We start from the raw sequence: 17,874 nt of genomic DNA on the forward strand, positions 1-17,874 counted from the left end.
CACCAACAATTTGTCCTCTTTTGAACTCTGGTATGTCACCCATAATGTTGTGTGCATTGCAATATTTTGAGCAAAACTGTGCTCTTACCCTGCTAATTGAACCTTCACACTCTGCTCTTACTGGTGCAATGTGCAATTAATGAAGATTGGCCACCAGACTGGTCCAATTTAGCCATGAAACCTCCCACACTAAAATGACAGGTGTTTCAGTTATTTTGTCCAACCCCTGTATATATATATATATATATATATATATATATATGGGTGATTCTTCAATTGGGGGAACTTTTACGTCCCTATTACAAAACAAATATTTTAGGTATTAAAAAGAGCATTCATTGCATTACTAAAAAAAATTACATACCAAAATAATTATGATTTCCATTCTTTATGATGATTTAAACATCAATATTTTGATATTTTGCTACTTTGGCCTTGTCCCCAACCCAGACTTTAAAACTTCTCTGCTATAATAAAATGCTAAAAAGTGATCAATTCATTCTAAAAATCACAATATGAGTTTTATAATAACTTAAAAAGAAACAAAATGTAATTTTATTTTTCATATTTGTTCAACCTATGCATATTTTTGAGCAATATATTACTGTCCCCAGCATTATCGTCATTACCGCAACAGTGTATGGTTTCTGTAGGGAATCATTTGAAGGTAACACTTGTTTATGTTGTAACCATGGAAACAAAGACTCGCAAGGAAGCACATGCCAGCCATGAGAGAAGATTAACATTTTAATGTCTGGAAATGTGAGTAATTTAATCATGTATTCCTCCTGATCATAGAGTATATTTTTTCAGCGTCATTACCATTTACATCAATATGGCAGTACTTTACCAAAAAAAAAGAAATTTACACATTATTTATATGTATTTAACAATCTGGGTTATTTTGGGTTACAGTGGGTCCGGTGCCATCTAGGAAACACTGGCCACAAAGACACACTAACTCGCCTCGTAAAGCTGCCAATCCTTTTGGACATTTTTAGAAGGAAACCGGTGTACCTGGAACAAAACTCACCTGGTCATAGGTAGAACCAGACAAAGAACATGCAAGGATCAGCAGTGCCCCTTGTGTTCGCCCCACTTACTCAGGCATAGATAAGATAAGATTCCTTTATTGATTCGAGTGTTACAGCAGCTCCAGTACAGTGTAAGTACAGTAAATAGAGTAAATTAAATAGAGTAGAATAAATAAAAAAATAAGAAAAGTATAAAAAATAATAGGGACAACTTAGAGTAATTAATGACCAAAGTAATTAGAGTAATTAGAGTAATTAATGACCAAATAATTGTCTTTAAGAAGCCAGTTTTGTATCTCCAATTCCTCTCACTTGCACGTCTTTGGACTGGAGGAAACCGGAGCTCCCGGAGGAAACCCACTAAGCCACCGTGCCACCCAGAAACACCCTGGATTATTGAGGGCTAAAGTGTGCCTGGTGCTATCTAGGAAACACTGGGCACAAAGGCACACTAACTCGCCTCGTAAAGCTGCCAATCCTTTTGGACATTTTTAGAAGGAAACCGGTGTACCTGGAACAAAACTTACCTGGTTATAGGTAGAACCAGGCGGAGAACATGCGAGGATCAGCAGTGCCAGTGTGTCTGCCCCACCTACTCAGGCATAGGGATAATTAAGAGTCATTAATGACCATATGACATTTCTTTAAGAAGCTAAAATATAAACTTCCTTTTCAGGTTTTATCAGAGTATTATTTTTTATCTAAGCACCATTGTTTTTTACCATATTCTAACCAGATTGCCAGTCCCCTGTTCAACAAAAATATACTTTATATCCAATTCCACAATTTAATAATTTAAAAACACAATAAATACACAAGGGTTGATCAGTGGTAGAGCAGGTTTGTGTCACTAGTCCATGTGGGTTTCCTCAAATTACACCAGTTTACACTAGTTTCCCTTAACATCTCAAACAAGATTCCAGGTAGCTCAGAGGTTAAGGTACAGGACTAGTAATCGGAAGGTCACTGGTTCAAGCTTGCCACTGTTGGGCTCTTGAGCAAGGCCCTTCACCCTCAATTGTTTGCATACAGTTTTAGTTGTAAGTCGCTTTGGATAAAGACATCTGCTAAATGCTGAAAATGTAAATGATCAGCTGCTCATTATTAAATGAAAGTACAGTTGCCGGCCCTGCAACCACACATAATACCAAGACCCATGACCCAGTTTATTCCGGTCTGAAAGCAGGTTGCTTTAGTTAATGGTTAAGCTGTATGTCCAGTGCATTTGGTGTTTAAGGATCTTTCTACTTTAAAAAAACCATGGTTTATTGTTTTGGCACACAATTTCAACAATATTTTTAAAACATTAAGCCATTTATGAATATAGAGTTTATATCTGACTGTTGCAACAGTTGATTAGGCGCTGTGACCTCCAACTGTTTTTGGTCAGTTAATCTCCAGCCACTAACAGCTCAAGAAATTCTTGCCATTCCACAAAATTGTTAATCCATTCTGCCTTCTGTGAAAATAATTAACCAATTAGAAACTGTAAGACCACTGATACTACACAAAACTAAAGTAAAATATGTACACCTATCAGCCATAACATTAAAACCACCTCCTTGTTTCTTCACTCACTGTCCATGTTATCAGCTCCACTTACCATATAGAAGCACTTTGTAGTTCTACAATTACTGACTGTAGTCCATCTGCTTCTCTACATACCTTTTTAACCTGCTTTCACTCTGTTCTTCAATGGTCAGGACCCCACAGAGCAGGCCAGTGTCACTGCAGTGCTGAGAATGATCCACCACCCAAATAATACCTGCTCTGTAGTGGTCCTGTGGGGGTACTGACCATTGAAGAACAGGGTGAAAGCAGGCTAAAAAGGTATGTAGTGAAACAGATGGACTACAGTCAGTAATTGTAGAACTACAAAGTGCTTCTATATGGTAAGTGGAGCTGATAAAATGGACAGTGAGTGTAGAAACAAGGAGGTGGTCATAATGTTATGCCTAAACGGTGTATATACATGAAATAAACTGTGCCAAAAATTATCCAAAGGCTTATTATTTTTTTCAGAAGTTTTCCAAACAATCCAGTGCTGTGAAAGAGCATTTGCCCCCTCACCTGATTTCTTCTATTTTGCTAGTCACATGTTTCAGATATTCAGCTAATTTTATGGTAACATGATCAAACATAAAATGAAATGTTTCATTTAAAACCTACATCACAAATGACTTTTTTTTTTTTTTTATCATCCCCTTATAACTGATTAAAACTGGTTGTGCCAACCTTGATAGTAACAACTGCAATCAAACTTTACTGCAATTTAATGTTTACAACAATTTTCTTCTATATTGCTATGTCTTTAGTATCTTCACAAAACTGTCTACCTTAATTTGGCTACCTTTGAGGGTTTTCAAATATGACCTGGCCACTCCAAATCCTTTATTTGCTTTCAAAGGTGGGCTTACTTGTGTGCTGTGAATCATTGTCCTGCTGCATTACTCATCCACACTTAGGTCACCAACTGATGGACAGACATTCTCCTTCATGATTTTTTGATTGGGACCAAAATTCATGGTTCCATCAATAATCACACCATCACACTACCACCACCTTGTTTGAATGTTAGTTTGATGTTCTTATGGTAGAATGTGGTGTTAGCTTTACACCAGATGTAATAGGACCCGTGTCTTACAAAAAGTTCCACCTTTGACTCATCAGTCCACAGAATATTATCTAAAGGACTGGATCTTTATCTGGATTTTTGACTGCATGTTTTATGTCTGTGTGTTGTCGTGTGTTGTTTTTTCTTGCTGCTATTGTTTTTCTTTTTATATGGTTCATTTATGTTGAGAAGTACCACACAGTATTTCATTGTACTATGTACAATGACAAAGTTTCTATTCTATTCTATTCTATTCTATTCTATTCTATTCTATTCTATTCTATTCTATTCTATTCTATGAGTGTTTGTGTTTTTTTTATTCGGCAGTGGTTTGCACCTTGCAACAAAGGAATGAAGAATATTACATTTTTTTATTGTGGGTGATGACAAGCTTTATTTCAACTCTGCATACCTCAGTAACTGGTGATTTCACAATTGCACAATCATATGTAAGTTTTTTTAGAAATTAGAAAGTATAAGTATTAGTACTATTAGTATTAGAAATACATGTATTTTTCCCAATAATTTACTTACATTTTCAGCAGACGCTTTTATCCAAAGCGACTTACACTATGAGCTGAACACAATGAGCAACTGAGGGTTAAGGGCCTTGCTCAGGGACCCACCAGTGGCAACTTGGTGGTCGCAGGGCTTGAACCGGCAACCTTCTGTTTACTAGTCCAGTACCTTAACCACTGAGCTATCACTGCCACTTATATTTGATTTATTATGAAATTGTTTACATTTTTATCCTGCCACTATGGTATTCATTTTAAGAAAGGTTTGGTTAGTAACCACAGGCTTTGGACAGGCCAGCCCTTTAAAGGACCTAAAGAGATTTTAGAGTGGGTTTTCTCACACTCCCACTACAATGACTAACTTTGCCACAGCACACAGTAAGAGATACATTTAAAAAGAGCTCAAATAATATTATATTAATATCATTTTAATAAAAGTTATTTTAATGGTAAAAATTTAAGATTACAGATAACAGTTAACCTGATCTACCTCCAAACAAATGTTATATTGTTAACAGTACAAAAACTACTTTTTGCTCTTTGTACTTTATTTTTAAACTTTTCTTTATTTCTAAAAGTTATAACAATAAACCATACATTTTGCTTTTTTGAGCAATTTTATTGACAATGTTATAAAACAGCTATAACCAAATAGTGATTATAGTGATTATATGTTTCATGGTAGCTGCAGGGCCCTCAGAAGCTGCATTTGTTGCTTAGGGAAGCATTATCCGCCTTCAGGAAAAATGTCAACTTGCAAATAAGTTTATTATTGGTTAAAGAGGAATGCTACCAAAGTAGCATTGCACATTACACAGTAAAAGTAGTAGAGTGAAATTAAATTTTATGTAAGCATATCTAATGAATGGTGGTGGTGAACAATGTGTCAGTATTTTTATAAATAGGGCTAATTTCACTTAACCCATTAAAACAGTGGTCCCCAACCACCGAGCCTACCGGGCCGCACAGAAACAATAAATATATATATATTTTTTTTGGCAATCACACTCTGAAAGATATTTTAATTAAAAAAATGGATTCTGCCAGGTGGCGCAAGGGACATTCCGCTAGCACACCAGCAACGAGTTTCTGAACTTATCTGGCGGGCATAATTGGCAGTGCCTGCAGCAGATACTAATTGGCCACCATATCTGCAGTGTGGGGACAGGACTATGTGTGGGTGGGGTCTTCATACGCTGTGTAAGGACCCTGACTGGCGGAAGAGACGCCTGTGCAGCCTGTGCAGGCTGTACACGTGTCGGAAGAGGCGTGTACAGCAACGTGCTCTCCTTGAATGCAATTTTGTATCTCTCAGCAGCGGAAGACAAAAATTGAGTGCGCTAAATCGGTAGGAAAATACGGTGGCCGAGAAGTGCAAAACAAATACATTTTAGAAAACAAAATTACAAAAGTAACAACTCCATTCACTTTACCCCCGCGAAACAGTTTGATTGACAACAGGTAAGCAACAAGCACTTCCTGTGTATTGTACCTACCCTTTCCGTCTGATCGGCCGTTTGTAAATTTGTTTCGGCATTGGTAAAAATTTTGTTTTCTAAAATGTTCATTTGTTTTGCACTTCTCGGCCACTGAAGGAAAATGGGGAGAAAATTTATTTTTTTAAAAAGGATTGTCTTTCAATAACATCCATCTGTTTCTTCTTGACGTGATTAACACGTACTTATTTCAGTCAAGTGATACCAAAAAATGAATCCCACAAGCTAGCTAAAATAAGCAGAAAATTCAGGGTTCTCACTGAGTAGTATCGTTATGCACTTTGTGTTTTTTATTATGCTTGTCGTATAATTTTATTTTAAATCCTCCCGCCCCCGCCGGTCCGTGACATTAAATCTAATATGAAACTGGTCCATGGTGCAAAAAATATTGGGGACCGCTGCATTAAAAAACTACATGAAACTCTAGTCTACTAACAAGATAAAGAAGAAAACTAAAACTCTCACATTAAATAAGAAGCTCCTAAAATATTAAGTGACAGTGTCAATAGCTAATCAAGCTTCACAATAACCATGGGTTTAGAGACAATGAAAGAAGAAATTATGATTGTTACAATCAATTTAAAGAAATGTGTCCTAAACATGTCTATGAAAAACTTTTAGCATTAAGTGCATCATCAGACTGAAAAACTGCATCTAAACAATGCCTAACTGGTTTGATTATATTCCCCCTGCTGATGATGTCATGGACATGCACCCAAGTAGGGTTGCCAACCGTCCCGTAAAATACGAAATCGTTCCTTATTTGGAAACTGAACGTCTCGTTCCGTAATGAACTGAAACAGGACGCACTTTGTTCCATATTTTTATCAGTGTGATGATGGATTATGTAAAAATGTTGTTGGGGCTATTGAGAAAAAATGTTACATGATGTTCTTTATACATGTTGTTTTGCCTAAAATATGGTTCTGATTTATTATTATAAAGAATGAAAATAATAAATGTTAAACAGCCTAAATAAAACATTTTGATAATGTTCCTATGACGGTGTAAGACCCGTTATATTTTTTATAGGTGCAACTCTAACCGCCTAACTCCCGCTCCCGCTCAGGTAAACACCCGCCATCCCACCCCGCCAACCCACCAGCCCAGGGTGTTCCTTATTTCCAGTTCTCAAAGTTGGCAACCCTACACCCAAGAGCCCTTTATTTTAACTTCTGCTCACAAATGAAAACCTGCCAAACCCTCTTGGTTAATAGTTTGCATTTCAGAATACAAGGGTTTGGGAAATGGCTGGGGGTGTTTGCACAAAGTGCTGTTATAGTTTACTTTGTGAGCAGTACAGCCAGAATTTACACCAGGCATTATTTTTTTTAATAACTTTTATTTTTAAACAACAATATTACAGAAACATACACATAATATATATATAAACATATCAAATATGCTTTTGTACTAAATTTAACAATATACAAAATACGTATGTTAAATAACAGCAGAGAAGAAAAAATATAAACATAAAAGAGAAAAACAACAAAGCCAGAGGAATTACAGTCATCTAAAAAAAGCAAGCAATAGTATACAGTGCCTTGCAAAAGTATTCAGCCCCCTTGAACTTTTCAACCTTTTGCCACATTTCAGGCTTCAAACATAACGATATGAAATTGTAATTTTTTGTGAAGAATCAACAACAAGTGGGACACAATCGTGAAGTGGAACGAAATTTATTGGATATTTTAAACTTTTTTTAGAAATAAAAAACTGAAAAGTGGGGCGTGCAATATTATTCAGCCCCCTTGCGTTAATACTTTGTAGCGCCACCTTTTGCTGCGATTACAGCTGCAAGTCGCTTGGGGTATGTCTCTATCAGTTTTGCACATCGAGAGACAGAAATTTTTGCCCATTCTTCCTTGCAAAACAGCTCGAGCTCAGTGAGGTTGGATGGAGAGCGTTTGTGAACAGCAGTTTTCAGCTCTTTCCACAGATTCTCGATGGGATTCAGGTCTGGACTTTGACTTGGCCATTCTAACACCTGGATACGTTTATTTGTGAACCATTCCATTGTAGATTTTGCTTTATGTTTTGGATCATTGTCTTGTTGGAAGATAAATCTCCGTCCCAGTCTCAGGTCTTTTGCAGACTGCAACAGGTTTTCTTCCAGAATGGTCCTGTATTTGGCTCCATCCATCTTCCCATCAATTTTAACCATCTTCCCTGTCCCTGCTGAAGAAAAGCAGGCCCAAACCATGATGCTGCCACCACCATGTTTGACAGTGGGGATGGTGTGTTCAGGGTGATGAGCTGTGTTGCTTTTACGCCAAACATAACGTTTTGCATTGTGGCCAAAAAGTTCGATTTTGGTTTCATCTGACCAGAGCACCTTCTTCCACATGTTTGGTGTGTCTCCCAGGTGACTTTTTATAGATATCTTTGAGAAATGGCTTTCTTCTTGCCACTCTTCCATAAAGGCCAGATTTGTGCAGTGTACGACTGATTGTGTCCTATGGACAGAGTCTCCCACCTCAGCTGTAGATCTCTGCAGTTCATTCAGAGTGATCATGGGCCTCTTGGCTGCATCTCTGATCAGTCTTCTCCTTGTTTGAGCTGAAAGTTTAGAGGGACGGCCGGGTCTTGGTAGATTTGCAGTGGTCTGATACTCCTTCCATTTCAATATGATCGCTTGCACAGTGCTCCTTGAGATGTTTAAAGCTTGGGAAATCTTTCTGTATCCAAATCCGGCTTTAAACTTCTCCACAACAGTATCTCGGACCTGCCTGGTGTGTTCCTTGGTTTTCATGATGCTCTCTGCGCTTTAAACAGAACTCTGAGACTATCACAGAGCAGGTGCATTTATACGGAGACTTGATTACACACAGGTGGATTCTATTTATCACCATCAGTCATTTAGGTCAACATTGGATCATTCAGAGATCCTCACTGAACTTCTGGAGTGAGTTTGCTGCACTGAAAGTAAAGGGGCTGAATAATATTGCACGCCCCACTTTTTAGTTTTTTATTTCTAAAAAAAGTTTAAAATATCCAATAAATTTCGTTCTACTTCACGATTGTGTCCCACTTGTTGTTGATTCTTCACAAAAAATTACAATTTCATATCGTTATGTTTGAAGCCTGAAATGTGGCAAAAGGTTGAAAAGTTCAAGGGGGCTGAATACTTTTGCAAGGCACTGTATATAGTACATCATAGTAAATAAATATAGTATAATATATAGTGATATAGTACATCATATAAAATAAGTCAATAAGATAAATAAGCAAATAAATAAAAATGTCCTTAGAAAATATTATCCTTATATACAGTGTATCACAAAAGTGAGTACACCCCTTACATTTCTGCAAATATTTCATTATATCTTTTCATGGGACAACACTATAGACATGAAACTTGGATATAACTTAGAGTAGTCAGTGTACAGCTTGTATAGCAGTGTAGATTTACTGTCTTCTGAAAATAACTCAACACACAGCCATTAATGTCTAAATAGCTGGCAACATAAGTGAGTACACCCCACAGTGAACATGTCCAAATTGTGCCCAAATGTGTCGTTGTCCCTCCCTGGTGTCATGTGTCAAGGTCCCAGGTGTAAATGGGGAGCAGGGCTGTTAAATTTGGTGTTTTGGGTACAATTCTCTCATACTGGCCACTGGATATTCAACATGGCACCTCATGGCAAAGAACTCTCTGAGGATGTGAGAAATAGAATTGTTGCTCTCCACAAAGATGGCCTGGGCTATAAGAAGATTGCTAACACCCTGAAACTGAGCTACAGCATGGTGGCCAAGGTCATACAGCGGTTTTCCAGGACAGGTTCCACTCGGAACAGGCTTCGCCAGGGTCGACCAAAGAAGTTGAGTCCACGTGTTCGGCGTCATATCCAGAGGTTGGCTTTAAAAAATAGACACATGAGTGCTGCCAGCATTGCTGCAGAGGTTGAAGACGTGGGAGGTCAGCCTGTCAGTGCTCAGACCATACGCCGCACACTGCATCAACTCGGTCTGCATGGTCGTCATCCCAGAAGGAAGCTGACGCACAAGAAAGCCAGCAAACAGTTTGCTGAAGACAAGCAGTCCAAGAACATGGATTTCTGGAATGCCCTGTGGTCTGACGAGACCAAGATAAACTTGTTTGGCTCAGATGGTGTCCAGCATGTGTGGCGGCGCCCTGGTGAGAAGTACCAAGACAACTGTATCTTGCCTACAGTCAAGCATGGTGGTGGTAGCATCATGGTCTTGGGCTGCATGAGTGTTGCTGGCACTGGGGAGCTGCAGTTCATTGAGGGAAACATGAATTCCAACATGTACTGTGACATTCTGAAACAGAGCATGATCCCCTCCCTTCGAAAACTGGGCCTCATGGCAGTTTTCCAACAGGATAACGACCACAAACACAACCTCCAAGATGACAACTGCCTTGCTGAGGAAGCTGAAGGTAAAGGTGATGGACTAAACCCAATTGAGCACCTGTGGCGCATCCTCAAGTGGAAGGTGGAGGAGTTCAAGGTGTCTAACATCCACCAGCTCCGTGATGTCATCATGGAGGAGTGGAAGAGGATTCCAGTAGCAACCTGTGCAGCTCTGGTGAATTCCATGCCCAGGAGGGTTAAGGCAGTGCTGGATAATAATGGTGGTCACACAAAATATTGACACTTTGGGCACAATTTGGACATGTTCACTGTGGGGTGTACTCACTTATGTTGCCAGCTATTTAGACATTAATGGCTGTGTGTTGAGTTATTTTCAGAAGACAGTAAATCTACACTGCTATACAAGTTGTACACTGACTACTCTAAGTTATATCCAAGTTTTATTTCTAAAGTGTTGTCCCATGAAAAGATATAATAAAATATTTGCAGAAATGTAAGGGGTGTACTCACTTTTGTGATACACTGTACATTTAAAGTGTTTTAAAACAGTTACCAATTTACATATTTTTTTATTTAGTGAGGGGCTCAAATAATTAATTGTTTTAAAATATATTTTCAAATCTGAATTTACAAAAGAAATAAAAGATGGTAATTTTTTGCATTTTTAACTTTATGAATGTAATATTTAGCTAATATTATTATTAACTTAACTATATAAGATTCTATCGGCTAGAAATTAGGGTTATCAAATATAAAAAATATATTTTGACTACTAATTGGAATATCTTTGCCAATGTTTTTCCCCAAATCCCAGAACACATCGACCCAAAATGAAATTTACACCAGGCAAATTAACCTTGGAGAAAATCCACTGTCCAAGAAAATGGCCGAATCCCTGTGTTGTTTACTTTTTGATTTGAGACACTGCCTGTTTGTTGGAAATTGTACATTTCCAAACGAATAACATAGATGTTTTGTATTAGTTAGTACTGATAGATTCTTTAGACATTAAACTATCTAAATGTACACTGAAATGTTAGAAATCGCTGAATATGTCGGCACTCTCTAAGTGTGCTACAAAATTTTACGGACTTGTACACTATGTAGTGAACATGGTGTGATTTTGGACGCACCCCAAGACAAGCCTTTGAAAAAAGAGCGTTAACCCTTAACATCTGTAACCGCTATCCAATCAGCGACTGGAATCTTGTATGACGTTCTGTGTACTGAACCAATCAGCGTAGAGACAGAGTCCGTTCTCTTTGACGTTGAAGTAAAATGGTGTGAACGGTCTGGCGGGAGAGACGGAGAGCTCATTTTTGTAGTTTTGCGCTTTACTCAGTTTATATATATATTCATATTTAAAAACTCTGTGTGTTAATTAGTCTATATTTTATTTTTACAGAAGAGACCAAACTAACAGCGACACCGGGTTCTTTTTAGCGTTTTACTGCTAAACTGTTGGTTTACAAACGTAGCTAGCTAATAAAGCTAACTGGTTTGTTTGTCTCTATAGAAACGTCTTACTAGCGTTACAGCTATACATTCAGTATCTGCTGGTTTAATTTAGCTTTTGTTTATTTGTTTGTTCGCTTCGTTAAAACTGTCCACATTTGCGACTTTGGTTTTTGACTATTTTTCTAAGAGCTGTATAGCAATGGCAAAGGTGCAGGTGCTAAATGTGGCAGTCTTAGATAACCCGAGTCCTTTCGGGAACCCATTTCAGTTTGAGATCACATTTGAGTGCATGGAGGATCTTCCAGAAGGTGAGAGTTTTATTTTAATTGATTGCTTTTACTGATTAAATACTTAATATGTCGGTTAGCTTAGCCTAGTTACATCTTAAATGTGACGTCATTATGGCGGGACTTGAAGTGGAGGTAAAGTGATCTTTTAGCTTTTGTGTGAAACTGTTCTGCATAACATGCTTAGTGTTGAAAGAAATTCCTTCTTATTTCTAGTAAATAAGCTTTGGGCATGCCTAAAAGCTGGTATATCATATCGAATACATTTTATTTACTGTAATAAGTGTTTCGTTCATTTTTCTGCTTTTTGCAAGTGTTTGCAAACTCATGTTTGTCCAATTTTAAAAAGTAAAAACAAAATCCACTGGCAAACTTAGTCAGTGGTATAAACAGTAATCCAGACAGTGCTAATCTTACCTGGATAACAACATCTCATCATTAAATTGCACCTATTTATACTGTTTTACTATTTCTGATGCTCAAGCAAGGTACAGAACAAAAGAAAATTGCAGACAATGATTGCAGTGGTGCTTTTATTTTGTTGACCTGCATCTAATTCAGATAAAATTCTAGGATAAATGTAAATTGTATGAAACGTTACAAACGAACAAAACAGTTTAACACGAACCCATTTTGGGTTTAAAATCAAACCATATAAGATTAAGTGAAACAGCATTTTGTTATGATTCTGATTACAATATTAATAAGATTGGTATAATTGACTTCAGTTATTCATTTATAGTTTTTGAATAGAAAGTAAGGCTGTAAGCCAAACACATTCATTACATTTAAGTATTTTGTCACCTGATGTTATATTTAAAAAGACTCCTAAGGTATGTAAAAGTGCACTTTATTTCGTGTTGAAGTACTGCAAAGTGATTTTTTTTTATTGAAATTTTGCCTTTTTCTGTATACATGGTGTCCCTAAAGTCTGAACACATAAGGCAAAACAACATTTTGTTTCATTATATGAAACGTCACATCCGGGTCCAAGTTGGCTGAGACCCCTCGTATTTTCAATATACCACAGTGCTGTGTCCGAGTCGGAAAAAAACTACCCAACTGTCTTTCTACCGCTTTTCTTGCAATTAGATATCATGAAGTAATATTTTTGTTCATAATTTAATGTAAACTGTCAAATTGTATATTCATTACACGTGTTTCGAGCTGTTTTTAATTTACATGTAATATGTTCATATAATTTACATGTGATATCCTGGATTTTTGATTTTTATAAGCTATAAGCTATACTGATTAAAAGTAAAACCAAAGAGTCAGAAATGTCAGTTTTCATGTAATGAATTAAAAATATGACCGCTTACCTCTTGATGAGTTGACATGAAATTAAATAATGACATGAACTAGTGTACTGCACATCTTGTCTATATATATATATATATATATAAAAGACCTTTTCTCGTCCAGATCGCTATTGAGAAGGACTAGAAGTTTATGACTCGTGTTTGTAAACCCAATTTCCAATGACAGCGACACAGAGTTCCATAAGTTTTCCACAAACATTATTTATTTTAACTTTCTTCTTAAATTGGCTTATCCATTAATCCAAGTTTCTTATAAAAACAAAATAAAAACTCAATATGTTCGCAATTGGCGTATAACAAACAAAACTACGGTAAAAAATCTATTGCTCCGCGTCCTCTTTCTTTCCGGATATTTTATATATATTTTCCGTATATAGAGCCAATACAATTCTGCCCTCTTAAGGGCTAACCAAAGAGGACTAATGAATAACAGCATACATTGATTACCAGGAAAAATTATCAATAGTTAAAATACCAAGTCTCCACTTCAAATAAGTATTATTTAACCAAACAGGAAATATTTATGACAATAAACATAGAAAATTACAATTAGTGCAATATTGCTTTTACAATATATATAAAAAGGTTCAGAGGTTCAGCCTTATCTTATCATATCATAGTTGTTTGCGTTTGGACCCGGAAATGGTCCGAACGTCACGTGTGACGTCAGACTTAACAAGCCCATAGGGTTAAGTTCTCAATGGCCCAACGTCGGTTACTTGGTAGAGCCAGATTTGAACCTTTAACTTTCAGATTTGCCATCCACTGCTACCACTACTATTAAATATTAGTACACACAGGCCTCTACCCAATGGCATATTCAGAGCACGTAAGCTGAGGGTGTGACAGTATTTCTTTTAAAAACACTCTGTATTTAAAGCTGTATTATTTTTGTTTCAGATCTTGAGTGGAAAATAATTTATGTGGGCTCAGCTGAGAGCGAGGAGTATGACCAGACTCTGGACTCAGTCCTGGTAGGACCAGTGCCGGCGGGGCGTCACATGTTTGTGTTCCAGGTGAGCTTAGACATCAGATTTCAAGATTCACTTTTCAATTAATGGTACATTCTTTTAGTAATAATGACTAATACCTGACACTTAAATCCTTACATCCTTACATGATTTACATTGCTGCTGGAAAGGACTAATCATTATTTACACAACACAGCAAAGTCACATATGTTTGACCCACCTCTTTAAGGGTAGAAATTTGCAGCGTAATATACCTGTAATTGGATATGACTGAATTGGGAGATAAAGGGAAAATGGCCAAAACTCAATGGCTCTCTCAGTGAACACATCAGTCTGTTGTTTTGTTAAATAAAGGTTTATTTTCTGTGATGAAACTAAAGATTTTGAAGAACGATGTCTACTGCTACTACTGAAACAGTAGTAAATGCACGTGTGGAAAACAGTTAAATACAAATGTAAGGTCGTTCAGTGTTGACGTTTTAAAAACTAAATAGTAATATAGTTTTGTATTTATTATAGGGCTGTCAAACGATTAAAATTTTTAATCGCGATTAATCTCAGAATTTCATGTAGTTAATCGCGATTAATCGCATTAAAAAAAATCTGTGTAAATGTTATAGAAAACAAGGATTTTTAAGTTAAATGTTACAATTAAAATGGTGAACACATTTTATGCTAAATGTACTGATGTTAAAAAACTGCTGGGACAAGAGAAAACTGTAAGGGAGTTTTATTCACTCACATACTAAGCAGTAAATGTCAGATTGTAGGTTAGAATTTCTCCATCAGTATTGTGACAATGGTTTGATGGACGTTTCTACACGAAGTGAGTGTGTTTTGACCCTTTGGGGCTTCCATAGTTCATGAACTAACGTGCTTGACTCAGCTTTCCGGTATTCGGTACAGAAGAAGAAGTTAATTAAGTGTAATAAAGTGTTCTGCTCCCGACAACTTGTGAATATAGCGTGTATTTATTTCTTTATTATGCAAGTGCATCACTACCACGATCGGTTACATTATGTTAACAAACCGCAAATGAAAAACGGTGGCAAGTCCGACATTAAAACGTTGGTTCTACCAGTCAAGTCTCAACATGAACTAGAATTTGCGTTAACGGCACTAATTTCTTTAATCGCGTTAAATTAAGATTGCGTTAATGCGTTATTATCGCGTTAACTTCGACAGCCCTAATTTATTACAACAAAACAAAAAGTATAATACGTCCTAAAGTAAAGATTTTAAATGCTGAAAACTTGCGGTGTTGTCATCTTCCTTGCCTGTATTCTGACAAATCCTGTTTCCTTTGCTATAAATAGCTACTAGTATTTTAGTCCTGGCCATTCAAGATGGACTAGCGAATCAAGTAATGTCTGGTTGTTACTACACAAATAGGGATGACATGTCTCAGCTCAGATAATAATGTGTTTAGTGTGAGTTTGTGGAGACATTTTATTTATCATGATCTATATGATATTGCACACCCTTTATATTTGAGTTTTTTACTCCACAAAGGTGTCATTACTTTTTTACTATTTAGTACATCATTTGGAATGTGATTATTGATGCATTTCTATTTAATAGATTGTTTAAGTGCAAGAAAAGAATGTGTTGAACTGGAGGCAACCACAATCTAATCCAAGCACAATATAAGCTTTTTTATTATTAGGTCTGTAGGTGTTTCTAGGCAATGTTTTAAGTTTAGCTGATTTGCTAGCTGATTGAGTCGTCACTTGTTACTTTAACCATACTGTTTATCTGCAACAGGCGGATGCTCCGAATACTGGCCTGATCCCTGAGAGCGATGCTGTGGGAGTCACTGTTGTTCTAATCACCTGCACATACCGAGGACAGGAGTTTATTCGCATTGGCTATTACGTCAACAACGAGTACACTGATGCTGAGCTCCGAGAGAACCCACCGCTTAAACCTGACTACTCTCAGGTACGACAACTCAGGAGTGTTTCTATTAAAGCAGGATTGGTGGATTATTGTCTGCTGCCGAGTCACCCTATCTACTGTAAAACTAAGACTAGCCACTGTGTCACATCTATAGATAGGAAGTGAGTCACAAACATGCTTTTAATGACCATTTACCCAAATGCACACAGATGAGGCAGTATTAGGACTACACAACTAATCTGCTTTCAAAACAGCTCTCACCCATCAAGATATCTAAAGAGTCCCTTGGCATCTGATACCAGAAAATTACCAGTAGGTCCTTCTATATTTTGTGTTGATGCCATTTTTTTAATGGGTAAAGCCGTCTACATGAATTTTAAGAAAACAGGATTCAATGGACCAATTGACCTTCTTTGTGCCCATTGTAAATGCCTTTGACAGTGGACAGAAGGTTAGCACAGACACTTTCATTGTCATTCAGTGCTTTGTGTGTTGACGCATTCAGCTCATCACCGTTGATAAAATGATCTGCAGTTTTAGCCATAGTACTCCCTCTGTTGGTCTGTACCGGACACCGTAGCCTTCATGTCCTCTGCCATCAGTACGTTTTGTTCGCCCAACAACCTGTTAGTGGTTTGTTGCTCGTTCTTCTTCAGACCAGTGTCCGTGAGTGCTTAACATGGGTGTCTTTGAGCACATCTTGCTGTTGCTGATTTTTCAACCCAGCTTGCTGGTTATAATGATATGCCTGATTGTATTTGCTGCATTCAACCTATGTACTATGAGTAACTGTCACCAGCCCAACATTTAATATCCCTGAAGGTGGCTTGCGTAATTGTTATGTAATGTGCATTACCATGCACATTTTGGGGTGTGGTCTTAATGTTTTGGCTCATTAGTGGTCTTTATTTTTTTTATCACTGTTATGCTGACAAGTCCAGAATGTAAAGTCCTAAATATTGAACACGCTGTATAACTGAGTACCATGTGCCTATTTTAAACCCTACTTGGTTAGTTCAAAATCTAGAAACCTTGCCTGGCTTCATATTATGAGTGCCCAGTACACCATCTTGACAATATGTTGGTGTTTTTTTTCCTCAGCTCCAGCGAAACATTTTGGCATCAAATCCACGTGTAACCAGATTCCATATCAACTGGGAGGGATGTTCTGAGAAGATGGAGGACTCTGAGAATGTGGATCCTTCCCCAAATGTCATGCTGCCTCCATCGTGCCCACCTGGAAAAGCGCCTCCACTCGGACTGATGCCAGAAAACTCCATGGACTGCTTGTAGAGCCCGTAATCATCTTAAAGAATTTATACACCAGACCCATCAGGCCAGAGAAGCAGACTTAACAACCAGCACTGACTTTGGGGCCCAGTGTGTTAAGAGTTTCAGATTGAAGTCAGGCATTGTAAATCATATTATTAAACGTGATATCTCAGAGGCTGTGTGAGTGCCTGAGAGGTGTTATAATTATTAATGACAAAAGTTAGATCTGGAAGTAATGAGTGTTACACAAGCAGTATTTTGATCATCTTTCAAAATAGATTGGATTTACTATTAAATTCAACCAAAGGTCTGCAGGTGGGATTGTACTATACTGTATATAGTTTTCCTTTTGTTTGTATGCTGGCTCTGAATAAATAAATCTCTTTTTGTTACATGAATGGCACAAAGAGCTTTTTGTTGTGTTGCACTGGTAATGACAAAATATGCGGAGTGTAAATTCAGCTGTCGTTCTGCTTTCCCTGCTCCTCTTCATCCATTCATAAAACGCCCCAGTGTTGGATTATGTATCTTACTCATCTGTTGCTCTGTTTTCCAGTCCTGCTTGCCTGTTGCTAGGCAACATGGACTATTGCTGCATCTATTACAGGCAGACTTTAAAGCATCTCTGGTTTAATGCCAGTTCGATCTTTTATCTGATTCTTC

The 17,874-nt window shown here is 37.4% G+C and overlaps 1 protein-coding gene across 1 annotated transcript; it reads left to right on the forward strand.

Moving 5' to 3' along the window:
- The first annotated feature begins 11,268 nt into the window (after positions 1–11,268).
- Positions 11,269–17,609, forward strand: asf1ba (anti-silencing function 1Ba histone chaperone). The gene is made up of 4 exons (XM_062990842.1): positions 11,269–11,768; positions 13,970–14,085; positions 15,805–15,981; positions 17,041–17,609. Exons 1-4 carry the CDS (start codon positions 11,660–11,662, stop codon positions 17,230–17,232), a joined length of 594 nt encoding a protein of 197 aa, XP_062846912.1. The 5' UTR covers positions 11,269–11,659; the 3' UTR covers positions 17,233–17,609.
- The last annotated feature ends 265 nt before the right edge of the window (positions 17,610–17,874 follow it).

Source organism: Trichomycterus rosablanca, chromosome 2 (genome assembly GCF_030014385.1).
Source record: "Trichomycterus rosablanca isolate fTriRos1 chromosome 2, fTriRos1.hap1, whole genome shotgun sequence".
Taxonomy (NCBI): Eukaryota; Metazoa; Chordata; class Actinopteri; order Siluriformes; family Trichomycteridae; genus Trichomycterus; species Trichomycterus rosablanca.